The sequence below is a fragment of the Macrobrachium nipponense genome, chromosome 20, assembly GCF_015104395.2.
Source record: "Macrobrachium nipponense isolate FS-2020 chromosome 20, ASM1510439v2, whole genome shotgun sequence".
Lineage (NCBI taxonomy): Eukaryota > Metazoa > Arthropoda > Malacostraca > Decapoda > Palaemonidae > Macrobrachium > Macrobrachium nipponense.
The window spans coordinates 1,446,338-1,469,182 of NC_061089.1; the positions used below are offsets into that span (position 1 = coordinate 1,446,338).

The following is a 22,845-nucleotide window of genomic DNA, read 5'->3' on the forward strand; positions in this document are numbered from 1 at the left end:
TTGACCTTTTAGGGTGTTTTTATCACGTGCTACTCTAGTCTTTTATATTATATTTTACTGCATTTTATTTTGTTCTTATGTTTACATCGTAAGTGGGGAAATTCATTGCCTATTCCTAGATCTTGTTCATGCATGCATGTATCTTTGTCTAGCTATGTAGGCACCTGAGTGGTTTTTTCTCTTCTAGTCCAGCATCCTAGCTATTGCTCTTCTTATCGGCTAAGGCGAGCTTTGAGCGGTAGGCTGTCTTCTTCGGAACCAGCCTACTCCTCCTGGACGTTTCTTTTTCTTTCACTCGTGTTTTTTCCCCCCCTTTTTCATATTTTTCGATGTAAGTTTATGTTATTTTGGGTTAGCTTTTAGGGCCGACCAGTCTAGACAGTTTTGTTGCTTTACATTTTATGTACAGTTATCAGGGCCCTTTAGGTTCACGTGGTCCTGTTCCAGTCGGTTGTGTTGCCTTACCACCTCCTGGTCCACCTATCATCGCGTGTACCTCTCTATAGGCAGTTTTGTTGCATTATATTTTGTATACAGTTTTGTTGCCTGTAGTATCATGGCCCTTTAGGTGCACGTGGTCTCCGACCCAGTTGGTTGTGTTGCTTTATCACGTTGTGGTCCACTTACGATCGCGTGTACCTCTGGTCGCCCTACCCCAGTCCCCCTTTTTTCTCTCTCCAGAAGGGAGGCAAAGGGGGGATCTGTCCTAGCTCGCTCTCAGTCGCTATGGCAACCACCCGAGCTCTGCTCCCCCCCATCCCCCTAGCCAAGGGGGTCGGGGAGTCTGGACAGCTTGTAGTACTGGGGGACCGCTCATCCTCCCTCGGGCGCTGGGAGAGCTCCGGTGTGGTCGGGGTCGGGGGTTGGCCACCCCCCCTCCGGTCGCTTCGGTCTTCCCCGGCATACACTGGGTCTGATTTCTCTCCCTCCTCATTGTCTTACCTCCCCGCCAACGGACGGAACACCTGCTCCCTACACCGGTGTACCTTCGGTTGTCGGAGAGAGGGGCTGGCTCTGCCAGCCACCGGAGTGGATGCGATTTCAGTCGGTCAAAGCAGCTTTCCCTATCGTTTGTACCTCCCTTCGTTTTCTACGGCGGGTCGCTCTTGCTGTTTGAGCACTTCTCTAGTTGACGGAGGGAGGGTTGTTTATACGCCGGAGCTACGTGCTCCATTTTAGTATAATTTTTCTAGTTTAAGTTTCCTAGTTTAAGTATAGGGCATCCTCTCCTGTTCTCCGGCGTGTTTTACTACTCCTTGAAACTCTATGGGTTTTATAAAAACTTATGGTTGGGAAAATTTCTCTCCTCCGGTGTACACCGGAATTCCCCAACCAACACCTAAGGTCATAGACCTTACTCCGTAAGGAGTTCAGGAGTGGATTATGCCCAATAATTTTAGTCTACTCCGGCATGCAACGGAGTATTAGAGTAGCCCTGTGAGTGTATAATTTGATACTCATGTATCTTTCCACTTACAGTCTACCAACTGTCAGGAGCCCGGCTGTAATGCCGTCTTACAAGACCCCTGTGGGCATGAGGTCTGCAGGACTCATGCTCCATGTGCTACCCACCATGAAGACTTCCTTGTATGGTATCACGAGGCTTGTACCATTTGTTACAAGCTAGTGAACCAATTTTTGGACGGAGTAAGTATATATAGGTGTCAAGTTTGTTACATGACATATATACTCTCATACAATTTAGTCTTAAGTTTTTCTGTTCATATTCAAGTTGGTAATGATCAGTCCTCGGGGCTTCGTTGTAAGGATTACAATGACCCTCTTTTTCAGGCTGCCGCTGTGAAAGAAGTCACGTTGGCTACCCTGAAGGCCTGGGTTGGCGGCTTCGGGAAGAACGCCGCCAAAGGACAGCCCTATATCCTGGAGAAGAAGATGGCTGTCCTGATCTTCCCGGGCGGGAAGTCGACAGGGTACGTGGACCCCGCCGCGGCAGCTCCGACAATTGCTTCAATTCAAGAACAAGTAGAACAAGCCTTGACTGAAGGAAGCGGACAAGACATCGTGGCGGAAGTAGCGACCCTGGATATTAATATAGAGCCAATGACGGTAGGTGGGGAAGATTTGCTAGTTGATTGGGCACCCAAGGGCTTCCCTTGGGTGCTTCTGGATCTTCGTCACCTGTCCCTTCTTCTTCTTCCTTTCAGGGCTTTACGGGATCAGAAATCCCTTATAGTACCCCCACTGCATCTGTGACCCTTAAGGTGAAGGGACACAGGGAGCAGAAGACCCTGAAGAAGACGATGTCCAAAAAGACGTCGTCGTCTTCTTCATCTCGTAAGTCTCCGGCTTCTCATCCCGGAGCAGAGAAAGTGAAGCCTTCTTCCTCTTCAACTTCACTGCATAAAGGATCGAGGAGTAAAACTTCTAAGGAAAGGGCCCGTACTCCCGCCAAGTCTGTGCCTTCTCCCGCTGCTGCCGGAACTCCTCCGGTGACTCCTGCTGGGGTCGTGGTACCTGGTACCTTTGATCCTGCTGCATTTTCGGCAGGAATGATGCAGCAGGTAGGGGATTTGGTAGGTTCTCTGAGTACGAGGGTTGAGCAGATGTTTGCCCAACTCTCTAGCTCTATTACCCAATTAGGGCAATCAATTCAGAACCTGTCTGAAAGAATGTCTACTCAAGAGAATCTCCTAACAGGCTTGAACCAGGCACTGCAGGCCGATCTCCCGGTAGTAGGAGCCGGACTGGCCCAACTTCCGGCCTATGATACTCTCCCTGCTTTCTCCATGAGTAATCCTTAGAGGGTAGCGGCTTATGCTCCCTTCAAGGATGGTATGATTTCCATCCCGGAATGTGGAACTCGAAGGATTGAGAACTTCGAGTTCCACCCTGCCGACTTACAGCCTCCTTTCATAGGATATGCGAGGCTGAAGGAGACAGTCTTGAATAGGGAGGATAAAATCCCAAAGGAGACAGTCCTGTATAGCCGGGACCACGCTCAAAGAGAGTGGTTACACTGCTTGGAGGGCTGGGACTGTATCAACACCAGACTCCAAGCATTTAAGTCCATTTACTATCTTCACCACAGAGGAGGAGGCACCACTCTCCTTTCTGACGAAGATAGCAGAAGCTACCATGCAAGCGGGCATGAGGGATGAACCCCTGCCACAACTGAGGGAATCTGACCCTACATCTCCTCTCCTCCCTTCGTTCGGTGATCTGTGGGAAAACCTACCGGCCACTTTCACGGTAGGTAAACTTAAACCGGACTGCGCTATGGACCAGTTCGGCAAGAAGTTGCCAAGATTGCAGGACAGCCTCATTCAAGCTGAGTTTGAGGCAAGATCCAGGCTTGGTAGAACCTTGAACACCATGGTAATGACCGAAGTGGCCGCCTTAACGTATGGTTCGGAGCCTCTTTTCAAGCTTCTAGCTAAGTCACAAACCCATACAGTCCAAGCGGACTTGTATGAGTTTATTGTGGCGAGAAGGAACTGCCGAAAACACGTCCTTCAGGAAGCAACCATTCGGCACGAGCCAAACAAGTTGCTTTCATCTAATATCTGGGGGGCGGACCTCTTCCCGGAGTCGGCAGTAAAGGAGGTCCAAAGCGAAGCGACGAGGCTTAACCAGAGCCTCAGAGCCTGTTGGGGTCTCTCAGCCAAGCGAAAACCGAGAATCCGGAAAGAAGCTGAAAAAGACTAAACGGTTCCAGCCATACCAAAAGAAACAACAACAGCACTTTGTTCAGGCTTTCCCGGTCGCTCAGGCAGGTCAGTCCACTGTACCAAAAGGACAGAACCAGCCAATTCTTCTACTGTCTCCACAAGCCCAGCCCTCTACCTCCTATGCTGTTTCCCCGGCTTTCAATCCTGTGTTTGAAAGCCAAGCCTTTCAAACCTTCAACCGGTTTGCTAGGGGAAGCAGGGCCAGAGGCACCTTTCGTCAACGAGGTGCAGGAAGAGCCGTCAACAGAGGAAAGCACTTCCGTGGGGGGCGCGGAGCTCATCCCGCACAGCAGCAGTGAGATCTCCAGGGTAGGAGGGAGGCTGTTCCTCTTCCGTCACAGGTGGGGGTTCAGCAAATGGGCACAGAGCATAGTGTCCAAGGGTCTGGGTTGGAGTTGGATCGAAGGTCCTCCTCCACCCAGGTCATTCCTTCAACTACCATCAAAGGAATTGGCAGATTATGCAGAGGAACTCCTTCAGAAAGGAGTAATATCGAGAGTCAAGCATTTAAAGTTTCAAGGACGCTTATTCAGCGTGCCAAAGAAAGGCTCATTAAAAAGAAGAATAATCTTAGACTTGTCCCAGCTAAACTTATTCATTCGCTGCGACAAGTTCAAAATGCTGACCATCTCGCAGGTACGGACCTTACTTCCCCGTGGGGCCGTCACCACCTCTATCGATCTTACAGACGCATACTATCATATCCCAGTAGCGAGACACTTTCGCCCTTACCTAGGCTTCAAGCTGGGAAACCAGGCATTCTCTTTCAAAGTGATGCCCTTCGGGCTGAATGTAGCCCCCAGGGTATTCACGAAAATAGCGGAAGTAGTAGTACAACAACTGAGATCGCAAGGGATAATGGTAGTAGCGTACCTCGACGATTGGCTGATTTGGGCGCAAACCGTTGAGGAATGCCTCAAAGCCACAAACAAGGTGATTCACTTCTTGGAACATCTAGGGTTCCAGATAAACAGGACAAAGTCCAGGCTCACTCCGGAGTCTCGTTTTCAATGGCTAGGCATCCAATGGGACTTATCCTCCCACAATCTGTCAATTCCGGTGGTCAAAAGGAAAGAAATAGCCAAGTCAGTAAGGCAATTCCTAAAGAACAAACAAGCATCAAGGAGAAACCAAGAAAGGATCCTAGGTTCCCTCCAGTTTGCTTCAGTGATGGACGTCTTACTGAAAGCAAGGCTGAAAGACATAAACCGACTTTGGCGCTCAAGAGCAAATGTCAAATCTCGGGACAAGTTGTCAGTAATCCCGCAAATCCTTCGCAATCGTCTACATCCATGGGCGGAGACAAAGAACCTGTCCAAATCAGTTCCTCTTCAATATCCTCCTCCGGCGTTAACTATCCAAACAGACGCCTCGCTAAGCGGCTGGGAGGATACTCTCAGTTCAGGGAGCTTGGTCACCTCAGTTCCGCCAACTCCACATAAACGTATTGGAGGCTATGGCAGTATTTCTCACTCTGAAGAGGCTCCTTCCACCAAAGAATTCTCATATAAAACTGGTATTGGACAGCGCAGTAGTAGTACACTACATCAACAGGGGAGGATCCAAATCAAAACATGTGAACCATGTCATGATAGCCATTTTCTCTCTAGCGAACAAATACAAATGGCATCTGTCCTCCACCCACTTGGCGGGAGTAAGGAATGTGATAGCAGACGCCCTGTCTCGGTCAGTTCCTCTAGACAATCAGAATGGGCTACCCCCTAGACAAACCAAGTCCGTTCCAGTGGATACGCCCGGAGTGTCCCAGGTCTCCAAGTAGATCTTTTCGCCTCCCAAGCGAACCACAAGCTTCCTTGCTATGTGGCCCCCAACCTGGACCCTCTGGCATATGCCACAGACACACTGTCCATAGACTGGAATCAATGGAAGAAGATTTACATCTTTCCTCCAGTGAATCTTCTATTGAAAGTTCTGAACAAGCTCAGGACTTTCAAGGGACAAGTGGCTCTAGTAGCCCCGGACTGGCCAAAGAGCAACTGGTACCCTCTGCTTCTGGAATTGGGTCTTCGACCTCAACGGATTCCCAATCCCAAACTATCTCAGTCAGTACAAATGAGGACTGTGTTCGCTTCCTCAGGAATTCTCAAAACCCTAACTTTATGGACTTCATGAAGTTTGCGGCTAAAAAAGATGCAGGTATTGATCCCCAGAATATCCTTTTCCTAGAATCAGATAAGAGGGAATCAACCTTGAGGCAGTATGACGCTGCAGTTAAGAAGTTAGCATCTTTCCTGAAGGAGACAAACACCACAACCATGACAGTGAATTCAGCTATATCCTTTTTCAGGTCCTTATTCGAAAAAGGATTAGCAGCTAGCACTATTACCACTAATAAATCAGCTTTAAAGAAAATCTTTCAGTTGGGTTTTCCAATAGACTTGACAGACTCTTACTTTACGTCTATTCCCAAAGCTTGTGCTAGACTTAGACCTTCTGTAAGGCCTAGTTCAGTATCATGGTTTTTAAATGATGTCCTCAAACTGGCTTCAGACACTGACAACTCCGCCTGTTCATTCATAATGCTACTAAGGAAGACGCTATTCTTGCTAAGTCTGGCTTCAGGGGCCAGAATTTCAGAACTGTCGGCTCTATCCAGAGATGCGGGGCATATAGAATTCCTCCCTTCAGGAGAAGTTTTGCTTTCACCGGATCGTAGTTTTCTAGCTAAAAACGAGGATCCTTTAGCGAGGTGGGCACCTTGGAAAGTCATCCCTCTCCCACAAGACCCTTCTCTTTGTCCAGTGATGACCTTACGAGCCTTTCTGTCTAGGACATCTTCTACCTCCTCAGGTCCTCTCTTTATGAGAGAAAAAGGTGGCACTATATCAGTTAAAGGGATCAGGCAGCAGATCCTTTACTTCATTAAGCAAGCAAATCCTGAATCATTTCCAAAAGCCCATGATATCAGGGCAGTAGCCACCTCTATTAATTATTTTCAGCATATGAATTTTGATGATTTAAAGAAGTATACTGGCTGGAAATCGCCGACAGTTTTTAAGCGTCACTATCTAAAGTCCTTGGAATCTTTAAAATTTCCAGCAGTGGCAGCGGGGAACATAGTTTCCCCTGACACTGCATAGTAGTCGTAGTTGAAGATCCAGATCTCCTTTCTACCTGCCTCAACTAACATTTCACATAACCTACCGTTATGCTCTATAATATAGTCCTTTAGCCTTAGCTGCTTATGATTATGCTTTTGGTGGTGTGTCCCTTATTTTTTTGCTAGGGGCACCCACAACAATTTTGTATATTATGAAATGTCTTTGGGTGTGGCTCCCCTTATTTTAATGCTAGGGTACCACACCTACCTTGTGTATATATCTTTGAAGATTATTTTGATTACAGTGAGTAATTTCATATGTAACTTATAACTCACTATCCTAGATAAGTTTTCAATAATAATATAAGTTTAGTTTTAAGTTAACTGTAAGTCCACTTTAATTTTGTCAAGTTAACTTTATGTATGGTAATTTTTGGATTCTCCACATTATACTTGTTTGTTTTTATCTTTATAGTTTCATTGAGACCCTTCCTTATTCAATCTTGTGCTATTTTTCTGGTACTATTTCACGCAGCGACACGAACTGAGCCCAGAAAAAGGATTTTGACGTAGGAAAAATCTATTTCTGGGCGAGGGGTTCGTGTCGCCCAGTGAAATCCCCCCCTAGACCCCGCCCTGTAGCCCAAGATTGCCTTCTAACTTCAAGGATGGCCACCAGAGGCGCGGCAGTCGGCGTGGCGTGGGTCGTAGTAGTAGTAGTTGCTGCATCTGCCTGTGGATCGGCTCTCTCAGGAGGGGGATTTAGGTGTAGGAAGTTCTAAATGGCAAGAGGTTCGTGGTAGTGGTCTCACTTGCCCCAGATACCATACCGACGCCCTCTTTTATTTAGGGTGTGCGAGTCAGTTATACTGAGATCTCCCTGAATTTATTTTTCTCTGGTATGTGTTAGCTCATTTACCTTAGAAATAATGAACTTAAGGATTATTTCACTGGGCGACACGAACCCCTCGCCCAGAAATAGATTTTTCCTACATCAAAATCCTTTTAATAACATAACTTATCTCTAATGAATCCTTGATTTACATCACTGAATCTAAAGATATATGTATACAAAACTTGGTAAGACCAAGGTGATACCAACAGCAGGTAATACAAGATATCTATATATAAGTTTAACAATATAGGAGTGGGTTAATGTGCAATCCAGAAGAAAGCCAAGGTAAGGGTAGGGACAGTAAGCAAGCCAGGTAGGAGAGAAGGTACTAAAAGGTAGTGATATTTTACTAAAGTTAGGCCCTGTTATACTGATTCTGTTATATCAGGGAAAACAACATTCCCTACTGCCACTGCCGAATATTTAAGGGCCTCTAAAGATTTTAGGTAGTGGCATTTAAATACTATCTGTGACTTCCGGCCTGTGTCTCTTTTAAGGTCATCAAAGTTCATATGGTGAAAGTAATTAACTGAAGTAGCCATTGCTCGGATATCATGGACATGCGGAATTGATTACAGATTGGCTTGTTTAAAAAATAGAGAATTTGTTGTCTGATTCCCTTCAGGGAAGTGGTTCCACCATTCTCTCTAATAAATAAAGGGCCTGAAGACTTTTGGAAGTTCTATTTAGATAGGATTTGGAAGTTCTATTTAGATAGGATTTCAAAGTGTTTACAGGACATAGAGATAGCTCCTGTGGAAGTGGGACGACCTTCCACGGGGACCATCTATTCTGCGGGTCCTCATTTTTTAGCTAAGAATTTTCTATCTGGGGAGATTAAAACTTCCCCATATGGGAGGAAATCATTATAATTTGGTTCTCTAGAGAGAGCTGATCGTTCTGATATTCTGGCTACTGAGGCCAGACTTATTAGGAATAATGTTTCCTGAGAAGCGTTACATAAGGGCCTGATTCCGTGTCAGTGTCGGAAGCTAGCCTGAGAACGTCATTAGAAACCAGGAGACCGTATGGAGGCGGTTTGCTGGTTTCAGTCTAGCACAAGCTCTCGGGATGGATGAGAAATAGAATTTTCTGTGAGATTAATATTAAAACCAAACTGAAATTTTTCTTTTAAGGCAGATTTAGTTGTGGCAATAGTACTAGCTGCTAGACCACTCTTAAACAAGGTTCTAAATTTTAAGGCTGCCAGATTCGTAGTCATTATCTGTACCCTTGAATCTTTCAGAAAATTGGCTAGCTTTCTCACTGCTGAATCATATTGCCGAAGTGTAGATTCTCTTTTGTCTGATTCTAGAAACAAAGTGTTTAGAGGATCAATATTGGCAATCTTTTGTGCCGCGAACCTCATGAAGTCCATAAAGTTACAGCATTCTGGAATCATGAGAAAGCTAATACCGTGCGAGACTATTATCTGTGTCAATTTCGGTTTGGGGATCCGCTGGGGCGGAGTCTCAATTCCACTAGAAGAGGGAACCAGTTGCTCTTGGGTCAATTGGGAGCTACCAGAGCAATTTGTCCTCTGAAAGCTCTGAGCTTGATCAGAACTTTCATTAATAGGTTATAGGTGGAAACCATTAAATCTTCTGCCAGTTGTTCCAATCTATGGACATGGCGTCTGTGGTGTAGGTTGGAGGGTCCAGATTGGTGGCTACATAACTCTATAGCTTGAGGTTGGACTCTGTGGGAAATAGGTCTATTTGGAGATCCGGAATCTGTTGGTAAGTCTAATTGAACGGTTTCTCGTCTAAGGACCATTCCGACTTCAGCGGAGTTGTCCTTGATAGTGCGTGCTCGACTACATTCATTCTCGAGCCCGATAAGTGGCTGATCGATGACAATGGTTCTTGTTGCTAGGGAAAAAACTGCTATCATCACACGATTTATGTGGATTGATTTGGAGCCTCCCCTGTTTATGTAGTGAACTATCACTGCATCGTCCAGTACTAGTATGATATGGTTTTTCTTTGCCAGGGAGAGTTTCTTCAAGGTCAAGAACTCTGCCATATCTTCTAGTATGTTGAAATGTAGCTGGCAGAATGATACAGACCATACCCTGAATCTTTTGTCCTGGGAGTAACCTCCCCCATCGCTTAGAGAGGCGTCTGTATGAACCACCAGTGCAGGCGGTGGAAATTGTAAAGGTATTGATTTTGCTAAGTTTTTTACTTTCGTCCATGGGCAGAGTCTTTTCTGTAATATGGGCGGGATTCGTGAAATTCTGTCCCGATATCTCTTGTTCGCTCTGGACCAACAAACCAGGTTGATATCCTTCAGTTTGGCTTTTAATAGGGCATCTGTTACTGAGGCAACCTAAAGGGAGCCTAAGATACTTTCTTGGTTTCTCCGGGGCATTAATTTGCCCTTGAGAAATTGTCTTGTAGCCTTTGCTATCTCCTTCCGCTTTTCTGGCGGGATTGACCACTTGTGTGTGTGTGGTCAGGTCCCATTGTATGCCCAACCACTGAAAGCGTGTTGCCAGAGAAAGGTGGGACTTCTTGCTGTTTATCTGGAATTCTAGATATTCCAGGAATTTTATTACTTTGTCTGTCACCTCACGACATTCCTTGTCGCTGGTGGCTCAGATGAGCCAATCATCTAAGAAGGCTACTAACCTTATTCTTTGGGTTCTTAGTTCTTGAACTACTGTCTCCGCTAAATTCGTAAATATTCTGGGCCCTATATAGAGCCCGAATGGCATGACCTCTAAGGCATAAGCCTGCATGTTTAGTTTGAGTCCTAGGAAGGGGCGGAAGTGCCTTGCTACCTGAACATGATAGTAGTCTGTAAGATCTATAGAGGTGGTGACAGCCCCACGGGGAGGTAAGGTCCGCACCGCGAGATGGACAACATGCTGAACTTGTCGCATTGAATGTATGAGTTTAGATGAGATAGATCTAGAATTACTCTCCGCTTGTCTGAGTCTTTCTTTGGAACGCTGAACAAGCGTCCTTGAAATTTCAAGCGTTTGACATCTTTTATTAGCTTCTTTTGGAGAAGGTCTATGGTTTAATGTGTTAGGTCCGCCGTTGGTTTTTGGTAAAAACTGGTTGGTGATGGAGGCCCTTTGTCCAACTTTACCCCAGACCTTTTGTTATTAATTTTGTGGGCCCAGATGCTGAATATCCAACGGGTCGGCAAGAGGTACAGCCTTCCTCCTACCTGGGGATTTTCACTGGTTAGCAGAGGGCCTGCTTCTCCGGCTCCCCCGGAATCCCCTGCCTCTGCTGGAGGATCTACCGCCGGCTCTGTGCCAGAAGGTGCCTCTGGCTCTGCTACCTCTGGTGAACTGCTTGTAGCCTTGAAACGTCCTTTGTGTTTCAAAGGAGGGGTTGAATGCCGGAGATGAGGCGAACGAGGTCGAACTCTGAGGCTGAGATGGTTGGCTCAACAAAACAAATTGTTGTTGAGGTCGAGCCCTTGAGGTGGAAGGTAGGTTAAGCTGAGTTACAGGAACTGCCTGTACCACTGCTTGTGATTGTGAGGTTTGGAAGGACTGGAACTTCCTCGGTCTCTTCCTGCCCCTGGCTTGTGTTCCGGCGGGTACGAAATTTTCTTTTTGGGTATGAGCCCCCAGCGGACTCGAAGGTTTTGGTCAGCCCTGGCTGCTTCCCCGAGAACACTGTTCACTATGTTTTTGGGGAATAAGTTTGCTCCCAAAATTGGAGCCTTAATTAGTCTGTTGGGCTCGTGCCTTATGGAAGCCTCAGCTAAGACATGCTTCCTGTAGTTCCTTCTAGTTACTGCGAAGTCATAAACATCAGACTGGAGAATATGAAGTAATGACTTTGTTAAGACCTTGAAGAGAGGCTCTTCAGCGTAGATTAGGGAAGTCATTTCTGTAATTGTGACTGAGTTGATAGATCTACTCAGTCTACATCTTGACTCATATTCCACCTTTACTAAGGCATCCAGGAGCCTGAGTAGGTGCTCACTAAACTGTGTAGAAGCCCAGTCAGGGTTAAGCCTCCCTTCCGAAAGGGTAGCTGGGGCCTATATCTAGTACTCTTGGTCTCCCGGGAAAGCAAAGAAGTCAAATCTGTCTCTCTAAGCTGTGGCATCGGCTTTCCCTCCATTGCCGCTTGCAAAGTTAGGTCCACCACTTTGTAGTGCATGGTGTCGGGTCTGTTTCCCTACACCGAACATGGTGTAACATCCTTTATGGGGTGTCATCTTCGTGTTGACACACTCCCCTTTTGTTAAAGTAAAGACCCAAGCTGATTGTGCTTGTTCCTTTGGGTAGATAATGGTCTCCTTAGGGACGGACCTTATCTACTCTTACTAATGTCTCCTCCGTCAAACGTACGTCTCCCGAGAAGGAGAACTGGAGATCCGGCGGGTAGAATTCAAAATCCTCTACTGGCTGGGTTTCACATCCCTTGAAATTCAACATGCCCTCTGAAAATGGGGCATGGAGATCTAACCGCCATGGATTAATCTTTGAGAACGCTGGGAGTTTAGGTGCATCTGGCACCACGAACGGTTGTTGTGGGTGTCCGGACCTAAAGAGGTCTATCATCAAGCTCTCCTGATTGAGCAATTTCTGTGCCAGGGACTCAATAGGCTGTCCCGACGTTTGAAGGTATGAAGAGATTTATTGGAACTTGGTTTGGACCCAGTTCCCAATCTCCTGCATAAGCTGACTAGAGAATGCTGCTGGATCAAAGCTAGGCTTCATAGACCTAGCTTTCGATCCTTTGCTCTTAACAATTGCTGTGGGGAAGTAGCCCTAGTCGAGTCCGCCAACGGCTTAGAACCTGATGGCGTACTGGCGGAGCTTGGCTTAGGCCGTTTGGAAGGCTTGTTAGTCTTCGGGAGGGCCTTTGATATGATTTATTTTCGGGGTTACCGGACACGGCTTGTCTCTAGTCGTGGACTTTCACGGTAAACCTCAGGAGAGAAATAGAGGAAGAAGAAGCAGATTGCACCGGACTAAAGGTTAGGACTTTGGGCCGGGCGCCACCTGCCTTACTTACCTCCCTATCTTGTCCTTGGGTGTCGACGACCATCGGCTCCAAGTCCAAATTGATCGTAGCAACTTCCACGACCCTCTCGCCCAATCACTTCAGCTCTCTGAGCAGGACCTGTGTCTCCTCCCGGATCCTGGTGATGATGGGAGCCGCCAAGTCCGCTGCTACCGCTGCCAAGACCTTGGCATTCGGGTATAGGAGCGCACACATATCCTCAGACAGGATGTAGGGCTGCTTGGACTTGACGTTACGCCCGAAACCGCCAACCCAGATCTTGAGGGTTGCAAGGGAGGACGTCTTGAGGGCCTGGGAAGCCGGAAGTAGGTATTAAGTCAGGACTTACCCTATTATAAAACTCATGTAAATTAATATAAGTCCATAAGATTTTAAATGTATCAGTTAACTGGATGATACTTACTGAATCACAGGTGAGATCCATATATCATCTAATGGGATGGTACCTACCAACTCGGTAGTGAGATCTGTTACCAAGTTGTAACAAACTTTGCTCCCGTCCGGGTTCCATACCAGCAAGTCGTCTATTTGGACTGTCCAACCAGCATGGGAGCGGCATACTTCATGCCCGCACATTTGCTGCAGGATGGCCTTACATGCTATCTCCTGACAGCGTACCATCTGTAAGATAAAATGATACATACATGAGTATCACTGTATAGACCCGCCGGAGATGTTCCGGCGGAGCATGAATTTCTATATTACTGCCGCTGGAGTTGATTTCGGCAGAGCGTGTCTTACTACAAATCAAGGCATTCATATTTCCCGACCGCTCCAGGCCCTTGTTATTCATTCTTCTCATAATTTCTTATAGTAAGATAGGCTTGGTACAAACAGCTCAGAGAAAGGCTAGACCTGGCCTGAGTCCGCTGGCACCGGGGAGGCGTTTCCTAGAAGGCTAGGATCGCCTCTCTTAGCCCACTGTCCACCGCCACCGGAGTGGGGAAACAGAAGTACAAACAAGAATGTAGAACTGGGGAAGGAGCTGGGGAAGGGGAACACCGTGCTTCGGTCCTAGAATACCCGGTGGGGTGGAATGCCTGTCGTGGTAAACGGACCGGAAGCATACTTAACATAAGCTAAAACTAAATTAAACTACAGTGCCTGAGCACTGTAACAACGCGCATTCCGGGCCCAGTCCCCAACAAAAGCTATCCTACTACCTCCGGGTCCAGTTCATGGGATTGAAACAGGGAATTAGGTAAAACCTAGGCCGGAATCTAATCATATAAGGGATTGCAGCTATTATATTTATAACAGGAACGAACTCTTAGCCGGACCCGGTCCCGCCGGGGCGGGGAGGAAGCAAGGGATAGGGAACTGGGGACAGGAAAGGCGAGAATGGGGTAGCATGCGGCGTATACCGTCCAGATGAGCCAGGTGGCCAACCAAGGCTCGCCTGGGTGGAAACCCACTGCCATCCCCTCAGAGCATGACGAGGTGTACCACTCCCTCAATTGTACTCCCTACCCTCCCCCCACTAGAGAAGGTAAGGCTCGGTTAGGCTGCCTAGAGGTAGCGTATGGTGAGCTGTGTCACCCCACCAAGGTGGGATGGGGGGAGGGAGGTCGTCAAGAGGGGTGGCCCACTCGCGATCAGTTGGACACTACGACCGGCCAGGTGGGACACCTTCCGAGAAGTCGTGATCCAACCGATATCAGGGACAGCCGGCCTATAGGCCAACTGTCCACTGGATAAATACCATAATATGATATATACAATGATAATAAGCATCATATAATAGTCCTGACGTGAGAAGGGACAGGGGAGAGGGAGGAGGAGGAGGAAGGAAGACATATACGGTCCAAACAAGCAGCTAGCCTAACCTTCGCAAGATCGGAACGATCTGGTCAGGTCGGCCAGGGTGGCTCTGAGCGGCTAGCCTAACCCTCCAAAAACGGAATTTTAATCACGATCTGGATAGGTAGGCTAGGGAGGCTCAAGGACCCATACAGAGGCCACGATAAGGGCCATGGTACCTTCCAAAATCGGATTTCGACCTGGACAGGTGAATGAGGTAGCCTCCTTATTTGCGAGGTCCACCATGGTAAAAAGGGAAAAGGGGGGACGTCACCCAGCCGACGCATCGGTTGGGGAGTCAGCTGAAAGGGCAGGATAATAGGGATCCCCAGCCTAGTCTACCTTCTAAGCCAATGAAGCTTGGACGGGTAGGCCAGGATAGCCCTCACGTCAGATCATATCATATAATGTCAGGTTATCAATATATAAACTCGTAAATTCTTGAGTAATGCTAATATCAACATGAACGCGACTACGATTAGTATGGAAGACTAATCGAAAGTCGGTCTGAATGTTGTGAAAGTTCGCGGGTAGCGATGCATGTAATGGCTGACTCGGGAGCGGCGTTATGCGGGGTTCCCGATAGGTAACAAACGCCTAAACATGCTTATAACTAACATCGCTACCCTGACAAGAAACCAAATTTTGATTAATTTGCGTAACTCAACTTAAAACAATTACTTGGGAGTGTCTGATGTAGAAAATCGTAAAAAACACAAGAAATAAAAATGCTTTCACGTAATACATATTCACACAACATTTAAACAAAAGCATGAACAATTATGAATCGACACATCCATAGCTAAATTTGCACTTATGTAACTTGATATTTTCGGCATAGAACGCGTCAGAGGCATATATTTTACCCTAATTACCTACGTAATAACTCTCCATAAAATTTGTTAATATAATTTGCATAACCTTTATGGTCTGAACGGCATTTCTACATATGTATGAACTCGTTAGACAACGCGCTAGCGGCGCTGTTACTGACAAATTTGTGCCGTAAAGATTTACCTTTTAAAAATGCCTTATTTTTTTAATGAATATTTATGACGACCGCCGTAAAACCGATTCGCCGTTGAGTGATTGCGCCGTTAACCGCGGGCCGCCTGTATTTGTAACATGTTTAAGAATGACCTCAAAGATATAATTACAGACTTAAATAAAAATTAGTTGCCTTAGAGATATCTTCGTTGTAATGTATGTTTAATATGTATTGTGAATATGTTTTTGTTTACCAAAGTTCTGAATAGCTGTCACTTATAATAATCCTTTAATTGTCTTGTCCTTGTGTCTGAGATGATTGTCTTAAACTTTTAATTGTACCCATTGTTTATGCTTCTTTGGGAAGGTTACTCATCTTCCAGGTGTGTCGGATTCAAGGTACTAATCTCTTTATAATCCCTATCTGTCAGTTATACGACCCTTCTTGTATTGTCATTTCCTCATGTAAGTCAGTTCATCTGCTAAGTAAAGGACGTTTGAACGTCGAAAGATCTCGCGGATACTCTCTTGTTTATTTTCCCTCGTGGCTTATATCTTTATTTATACACATACATACATATATATATATTATATACCATTCTTTTCTATTATAGTTGAGAACATAGTTCATTCCTTTTAATAACATGTGGAAAAAAATCATAAGCATAAAACGTGACACAAAACAAGTCAGACATCTACTTAGCCTCTTCACCCACCCAAACACTAGATTGCCACCAGCTCCCAGCCAGGGAAACTGCTCCCCAGTTTCCCCCACATTCCAAAATAACTACTTCTCTAAGTGATTGCCTCTACACAGCCTTACTGCTCCTCATTTGCCATGGTGGCCATCCATCTGACCCACTTGGGAAACTTCTCTGGGCCTTTGCCACCCCCAAAAACCCCTTTTCAGTCTGTTTATGAGTGTAAGCAGTGCTAGCAGCTTTCCTGGGGCCATGCAACATTGCTAACCATTGGAGAGCAGTTTTTTCAAACTGTGAAAAATGTACATACAGTAGTGCCTCAGGATACGAAATTAATCCGTTCTGAAGCGGCCTTCGTAACCTGATTTTTTTGTATCTAGAACTACGTTTTACATGCAAATTGCCTAATTCGTTCCAAGCCCTACAAAAACACCACAATAAATTTTATAATAAAGCTAAATTGACCAATAAACAATGAAATACAACAATTTGGACCATTCAATACCTAACATAACCTTTATTGTAGTACGTACCTGTAAATATAGTGTATTAATGTACGTGGTACAAGAAATACTTTACGTACATGTACGTACACAGTCCATACGAACATATGTAGTAAAATGTGGAACCTTACCTTTTGAGTGAGGCGATCTCCGAAAGTGGCGACAGAGGAGGAGGACAAATGGCAGAAAACATGAACACTTAACTTTACGAAACACATTAAAAAATGGCAGAAAACATTAACACTAAACTTTACGAAACACATTAACAAATGGCAGAAAACATTAACGCTTCTTGATTATCTCTATCTTCGTTCTCCATAGAAAGCATCCTCTTCTTTCTGTGAACTTCAGCAACATTCTTGGGACCCATGGCTAATAATGTAAGTAATTAAGTTCACACACAACATGATAAAGTAACTTACATTACAACGAAAGCGAAATCACTAACACAAATTTACGTTAACAAACGAAATATATGTGAACAAACGGATTCCAGTGTTTACGATAACGTTGCCGCAAAAAATGGTCAAGGAACGCCCTTACATAGAGGCATGATGATGACCAATAGGAGAGCAGGATCTTACAGCGGTGACTAGCATCAGGGACCAATGGGAGAGCGGGAGGATGGTGGGGAGTCTACTCAGTTGGCGGCGCGCCAGTTGTAAAATTGTTCTCGGTGGTCCGGGCGAATCTCGGACTTTACCCTTTTGCAACCTGAATTATTTTCGTATACAGAAGCAAAAAAAATCTTCGTCTTTGCTTTCGTAATTTGGATTTTTTGTAAGTAGGGACTTTCATATGTCGAGGTTCCACAGTATAGTAGTACATATAATCTTTAGGCCTTTGGTCGCTGGTCTGGGAGAGTCAGATAATGTCAATTTCCAGATAATGGAAATCCGGATAATCGCGAGACTACTATTAAGATATTTATGTTAAAAGATAAAATGAAATTTACATTCTAATAAGTTTTTTTTTCTAAACTATTCAATAGTATTAATATCAACTGTTCTTACCTCATACAATCCAACACCACCAGTTACATACAGTTTTCCAGAATAAGCTACAACTTTTGGAGAAAAACACGAGTATGGCATTGGTGCCATAAGAGTCCAGCTGTTGGTTTGAGGGTCATATTTTTGAACTTCATTACACATCTCTTGATTCTGGTTTCCCCCTCCCATAACAAAAAGATATCCTCCTGTAAAAACAATGAAAATTTTGAGTTCATAAATTTAAATGTTTTTATGCAGTAAAACATTCAAAGCCCATTTCTTTTAAAAATATAAAGAAGGGAACAGGACTAGTGAATATTTGAATTGTTTAACAGCGTGTAATCACTGGCTTGTTAGAAACTGTAGATACTCTTATTGTGAATAATAGTTAGAAATTGTAAATACACTTCCATATGTCTGACTGTAAAACTAAGTGGTAAGAACTGTAGCACAATAGTTCAACAAGCTATTAATCCTGTTATTTTTTTATGTTAAATATGTTCATATGCAATATATAATAGTGCAGTGGCATAGCAAACCAATTGTGCATTTTGTGATGGAAGCACCAAACATGGAGGAAAGATCAAATATTATATGGGGAACATTTTCAGGTATGGAACCACTTTTGTAGTAATCCCAAAGTGGCCGCCATATTGGATTTCAAAATGGCGGCTTAAAAATCTTTAATTACAGATAATTCTGTTTATATACCAGCTAGAGACTTGGTTTTAGTGTCTAGATATACATATTTGAGGGCAAGGAATTGAATGGTGCTAGTTAGAAGTTGATTTGGTGACGCCATATTGGATTTCAAGATGGTATGCTAAAAAAAGAGAAATTTATGACTGATATATTTGGTTCTGTGTCAGCTATATACTTGATTCTGGTATTTTTCTTTCTATTCCAGATTTCAACCATGTCGAAACGGTTCAAGGTAGTTGATGTTTCCAAGCCTCTAACTCCCACACCAAAACTGGACTGGGAACTTTGTGTTCTGTGTCAAGCTGATAAAGAAGAGTCCCTACAGTGTCCTGCTGCAACTCAAAGAAAAGATTCAGGTGCTGGATACAAGACATTTGAGGACAATATGTTAGCATTCAGTGAACTAGGTGAGCTGCCACAAGATATGGACTTACAACAACTAGATGAAGGCCAAGGGATAGCTGCCACTCTGGCTGCCCACCAAACCAAGTGGCACAAGTCATGCAGGGTGAAATACAACACTACCAAGCTACAACGGGCACAGAAAAGAGGTCATTCTGAAGGAAGCCCTGCCGCCAGTACAAGCACAGATGAGTATAAGCGAACTAGATCTAAGGCAGCTTGTGTCGAAAACATACGCAATTATCTATGCTTCTTCTGCCACCAACAGCTTGGTTCAGAGTTTCATCAAGTAGCGACGCAGGAACTAGATAAATACGTTCGCAACACTGCCGAGTTTCTTGAGGATACCACTCTGTTAGCCCAACTGAGTGCTGGGGATATGGTGGCAAGAGAGGCCAAGTACCACAAGAAATGTTTGACATCCCTATACAACTGCGTGAGGGCAGCAAAAACACTTGCTGAGGAAAACCAGAGCAAAGTAGATGTCATTTCAGCAATAGTCCTGTCTGAACTGGTAACATACATAGAGGAAACTGCAAAAGAAGAGGACACTGCTCCTGTGTTCAAGATGGCAGACCTCACTAAGCTGTACACAACGAGAATGGAACAGCTCGGCATTGTGCTGGAAACACGAGTCCATACAACCAGACTCAAGGAGCGAATCCTGGCATATTTGCCTGATCTGCAGGAGCACAGAAAGGGACGAGATATCCTGCTGGTGTATAAGGAAGACATTGGCAGTGCACTAGCCAAAGCATGTCAACATAACATTGACAGTGATGCTGTGCACCTGGCACAAGCTGCCCGCATTATAAGGAAGGATATGTTCCAGTCATCTCAGCCCCTTTCATGGTTCCTTCTCAGACAAATGCCAAGAAGAGTCTGTGCCACAACTGCTGCTGACAATGGTCTCCATGATGCTAGAGGGTGCAGGCATAAAAAACCAGGCACGTCAATCATCGTCCTCAGCATCTTTGACCATAGCTCAACTAATCAAATACAACAGTGTGAAACATGAGAGAAGAGGTGCAGGCACAGACGTGCGACACAGCATCAGTCAAGAGACTCCCTTGCCAATATATCTTGGCTTGATGCTTCATGCCCATACAAGAAAGAGGGAATTAGTTGACACACTATCTGGACTAGGGATCAGCATTGCATATGATAGAGTGCTACGGATCTCTGCAGAGCTGGGCAACGGGACATGTCAGCGCTTTCAGATGGAAAAGGTGGTTTGCCCCCAAAAGCTCCGCAGTAGAGTGTTCACCACAGCAGCTGTGGTATATAATAGACCACAATCCAGCTCCACGACAGCACATGATTCATTCCATGGAACTGGTATTTCATTAATACAACATCCAGACTAAGACAATCAAGGCACAGACCGAGGTATTGTCATCATCGGGGGTATCTCCAATGCCAAGGCTGTGGGTGACCTTCCACAGTATTATACAGATGTACAGCCAGTTACTTCACCTGCCCAAAAAAACCATGTACCAGCTGGAACCCAAGCGTCACTGCAGAGGAATCCTGCACAAGCTGAGCTCGATAAAGAGAAGAAGTGGCTCCAGGCTGTGAAGGATGCATGTGACAGTGGCGATACGCAGAATCCAGGAAACATTTCGTGGGCTGCACATCATGCAGAGAGCCAAGCAGCCCAGCATACTAATATCACAGTCACACCCACTGCCTTGCTACCCCTCTTCCATGACCAAGCCCACTCAGTGGCAATGATCCGTCATGCCATGGATGTAGAGAAAGCAGCGGTCAATGAGCTAAACCCTGGACAGATACCCGTCATCACACTGGACCAACCACTGTATGCAATCGCCAAGGAGGTGCAATGGAACTGGCCAGACACATTTGGTGAAGATCTATTTGTAGTAATGCTAGGCGCTCTACACACAGAGATGGCAGCTTGGAAGACAGCAGGAAACTGGCTGCAAGACAGTGGTTGGACAGAGGCATTGGTTCAGGCAGAGATAGCAACAACAGGCACAGCAGACTCCTTCCTGCATGCAGCTCATGTCAGCCGTACAAGACGCGCCCACCAGGTAACTGCTGCTGCCCTGCACATACTTCAGCATATACTAGATACAAAGAAAGAGCGACAGCAAGAGATGAGGAACTATTGCAGTTTGAGGCATGGTGTGACATGAGAGCAGTAGCATGTCCCCAGTTTCAGTACTGGGCCACTGTGCTTCACCTGGAGCTCTCTATACTCCTTTTCATACATTCACTTAGAGAGTCGAACTTCACGCTGTACATGGACACCCTACCAGAGCTAGCTGCATGGTTTGCTGCATTGGATCATGTCCACTATGCTCGCTGGTTTCCAGTGCACATCAGGGACATGGTTTGCCTTGCAGAGAAACATCCAGATGTTGCTGCCAAGTTCCATATGGGCCACTTCACATCCAAGAAGACCAGGCATGCTTTTTCTGCCATTGCCTTAGACCAGGCACATGAGCAAAACAATGCCATGGTCAAAAGTGATGGCGTGGCAGTGGGTCTCACTGAAAATCCAAGTGCCCTTCGACGGTGGATGGTGGCTGGCCCTGAAGTTGCTCGGGCCATCACAGAATTTGAGACCTCACAACAACTGCACCAAAGAGGAGAGCACACCCACCACCATGAGCAAACCAACAGTGTACAGAAGAAATTTGTCCAAGATGTTCGTGCACTGACAGCAGTCATCGAGGAGATGGGCAACCCCTTTGAAGAAGAAAGCACAGATTTGCTGGTCCTAGACACACAGGAGATCCTGGGCCCAGCTGCAGTGGAGAGTGTGCGTTCAGCTGTGCAGATGGGGCGAGATCAGTTCCATTTATTTGTGAAGGAACGTCTGGCAGACAGATCCAAACCACTCAATGATGTCATCAAACGCAACAAACTTCCATTATTTGCATCCATCAAGGTGAAAAGTGCCAATAAGAGCAAGCAACAACTCGCCTCTGCAAGGAGTGATTCAGAGCTTTTCTCCAGACTATACATTGCATGCCAAACCAGAGATGGCGATCTCGAGCAGTTCTTCAAACATGAGAACAGTGCACACCCGCCTGCACTATCACAAAATGGACGGATCCGCTTTGGTTCCAAATCTGACTTGCTGAGGCCTTTGGAACAGCTTGTTGAACCAACATCTCGCCCACCACAAGTCTCTTCTGTGATCCTCGATGGGGCTGCAGTGGTTCAAATGCTGAGCCCTGGCCACAGCAAAAAATTTCTTGACTATGCCACAGACGTATTCGTTCCATATATTCTGTCACAGCTTCAAAATCATTCTCGTCTGGATCTAATGTGGGACCGCTATGCAAACTCAGGCAGCTTGAAGGCAACTGCAAGGGCTAACTGAGGCAAGGGAATCTGCAGACATGTTACTGGCACTGCCCTGTTACCAGAGAACTGGCACACATTCCTCCGTGTCGACGAGAACAAGGAAGAACTCTTCCGCTTCCTGTCTAAGCAGGTCATGGAGTCCATCAATGTGCCAGAGAAACAGCTGATTGCTACTGACGGTGAACAGGTAATCTGAATCCCCCTGTTTATATCATATGTCAATACATGTACCCACATTTGTCATGGATCTGTAATATAAAAATTAATGTTAATTTCATATAGATTTTTTTGATGATCAGTTGACCACCTTCACCAAATATATGACATTTTTATGCTTATATCAACAGGTCTTTGCTGTACCACCCTTTGAAGACACAGCAGCTTTGGCCCCATGCAATCACGAGCGGACACGCGCATTATGGTTCATGCAGCAGATGCTGTTAAATCTGGACACTGCAGAATACTCATCCGTACCATGGACACAGATGTGGTGGTTCTTGCTGTGTGGATGGCCCAGGAGCTACATGAGGCAGTCGATGAACTATGGCTAGCAATTGGTACTGGCAAGAGCTTCCGCTACATACCAGCACACAAGCTGGCTGCTTCACTGGGGCCAGACAAATCCAAGGCACTGCCAGTCTTCCATGCAATCACAGGGTGTGATACAGTCTCGAGCTTTGCAGGTCGTCGCAAGATAACTGCATGGGCAGTATGGGACATTTTCCCAGAAGTGACAAATGCATTTCTGACCTTGGCATCTGCACCAAGTGA

The 22,845-nt window shown here is 45.6% G+C and overlaps 1 protein-coding gene across 2 annotated transcripts in view; it reads right to left on the minus strand.

Moving 5' to 3' along the window:
- The window catches only part of LOC135221558 (gigaxonin-like), a 501,126-nt gene that overhangs the window by 98,567 nt on the left and 379,714 nt on the right, over window positions 1-22,845 (minus strand). For both annotated transcript variants that reach the window (XM_064259261.1, XM_064259264.1), the window contains exon 7: window positions 17,653-17,837. In XM_064259261.1, the coding sequence (XP_064115331.1) occupies window positions 17,653-17,837 (185 nt within the window). The remainder of the gene's footprint in view (window positions 1-17,652; window positions 17,838-22,845) is intronic.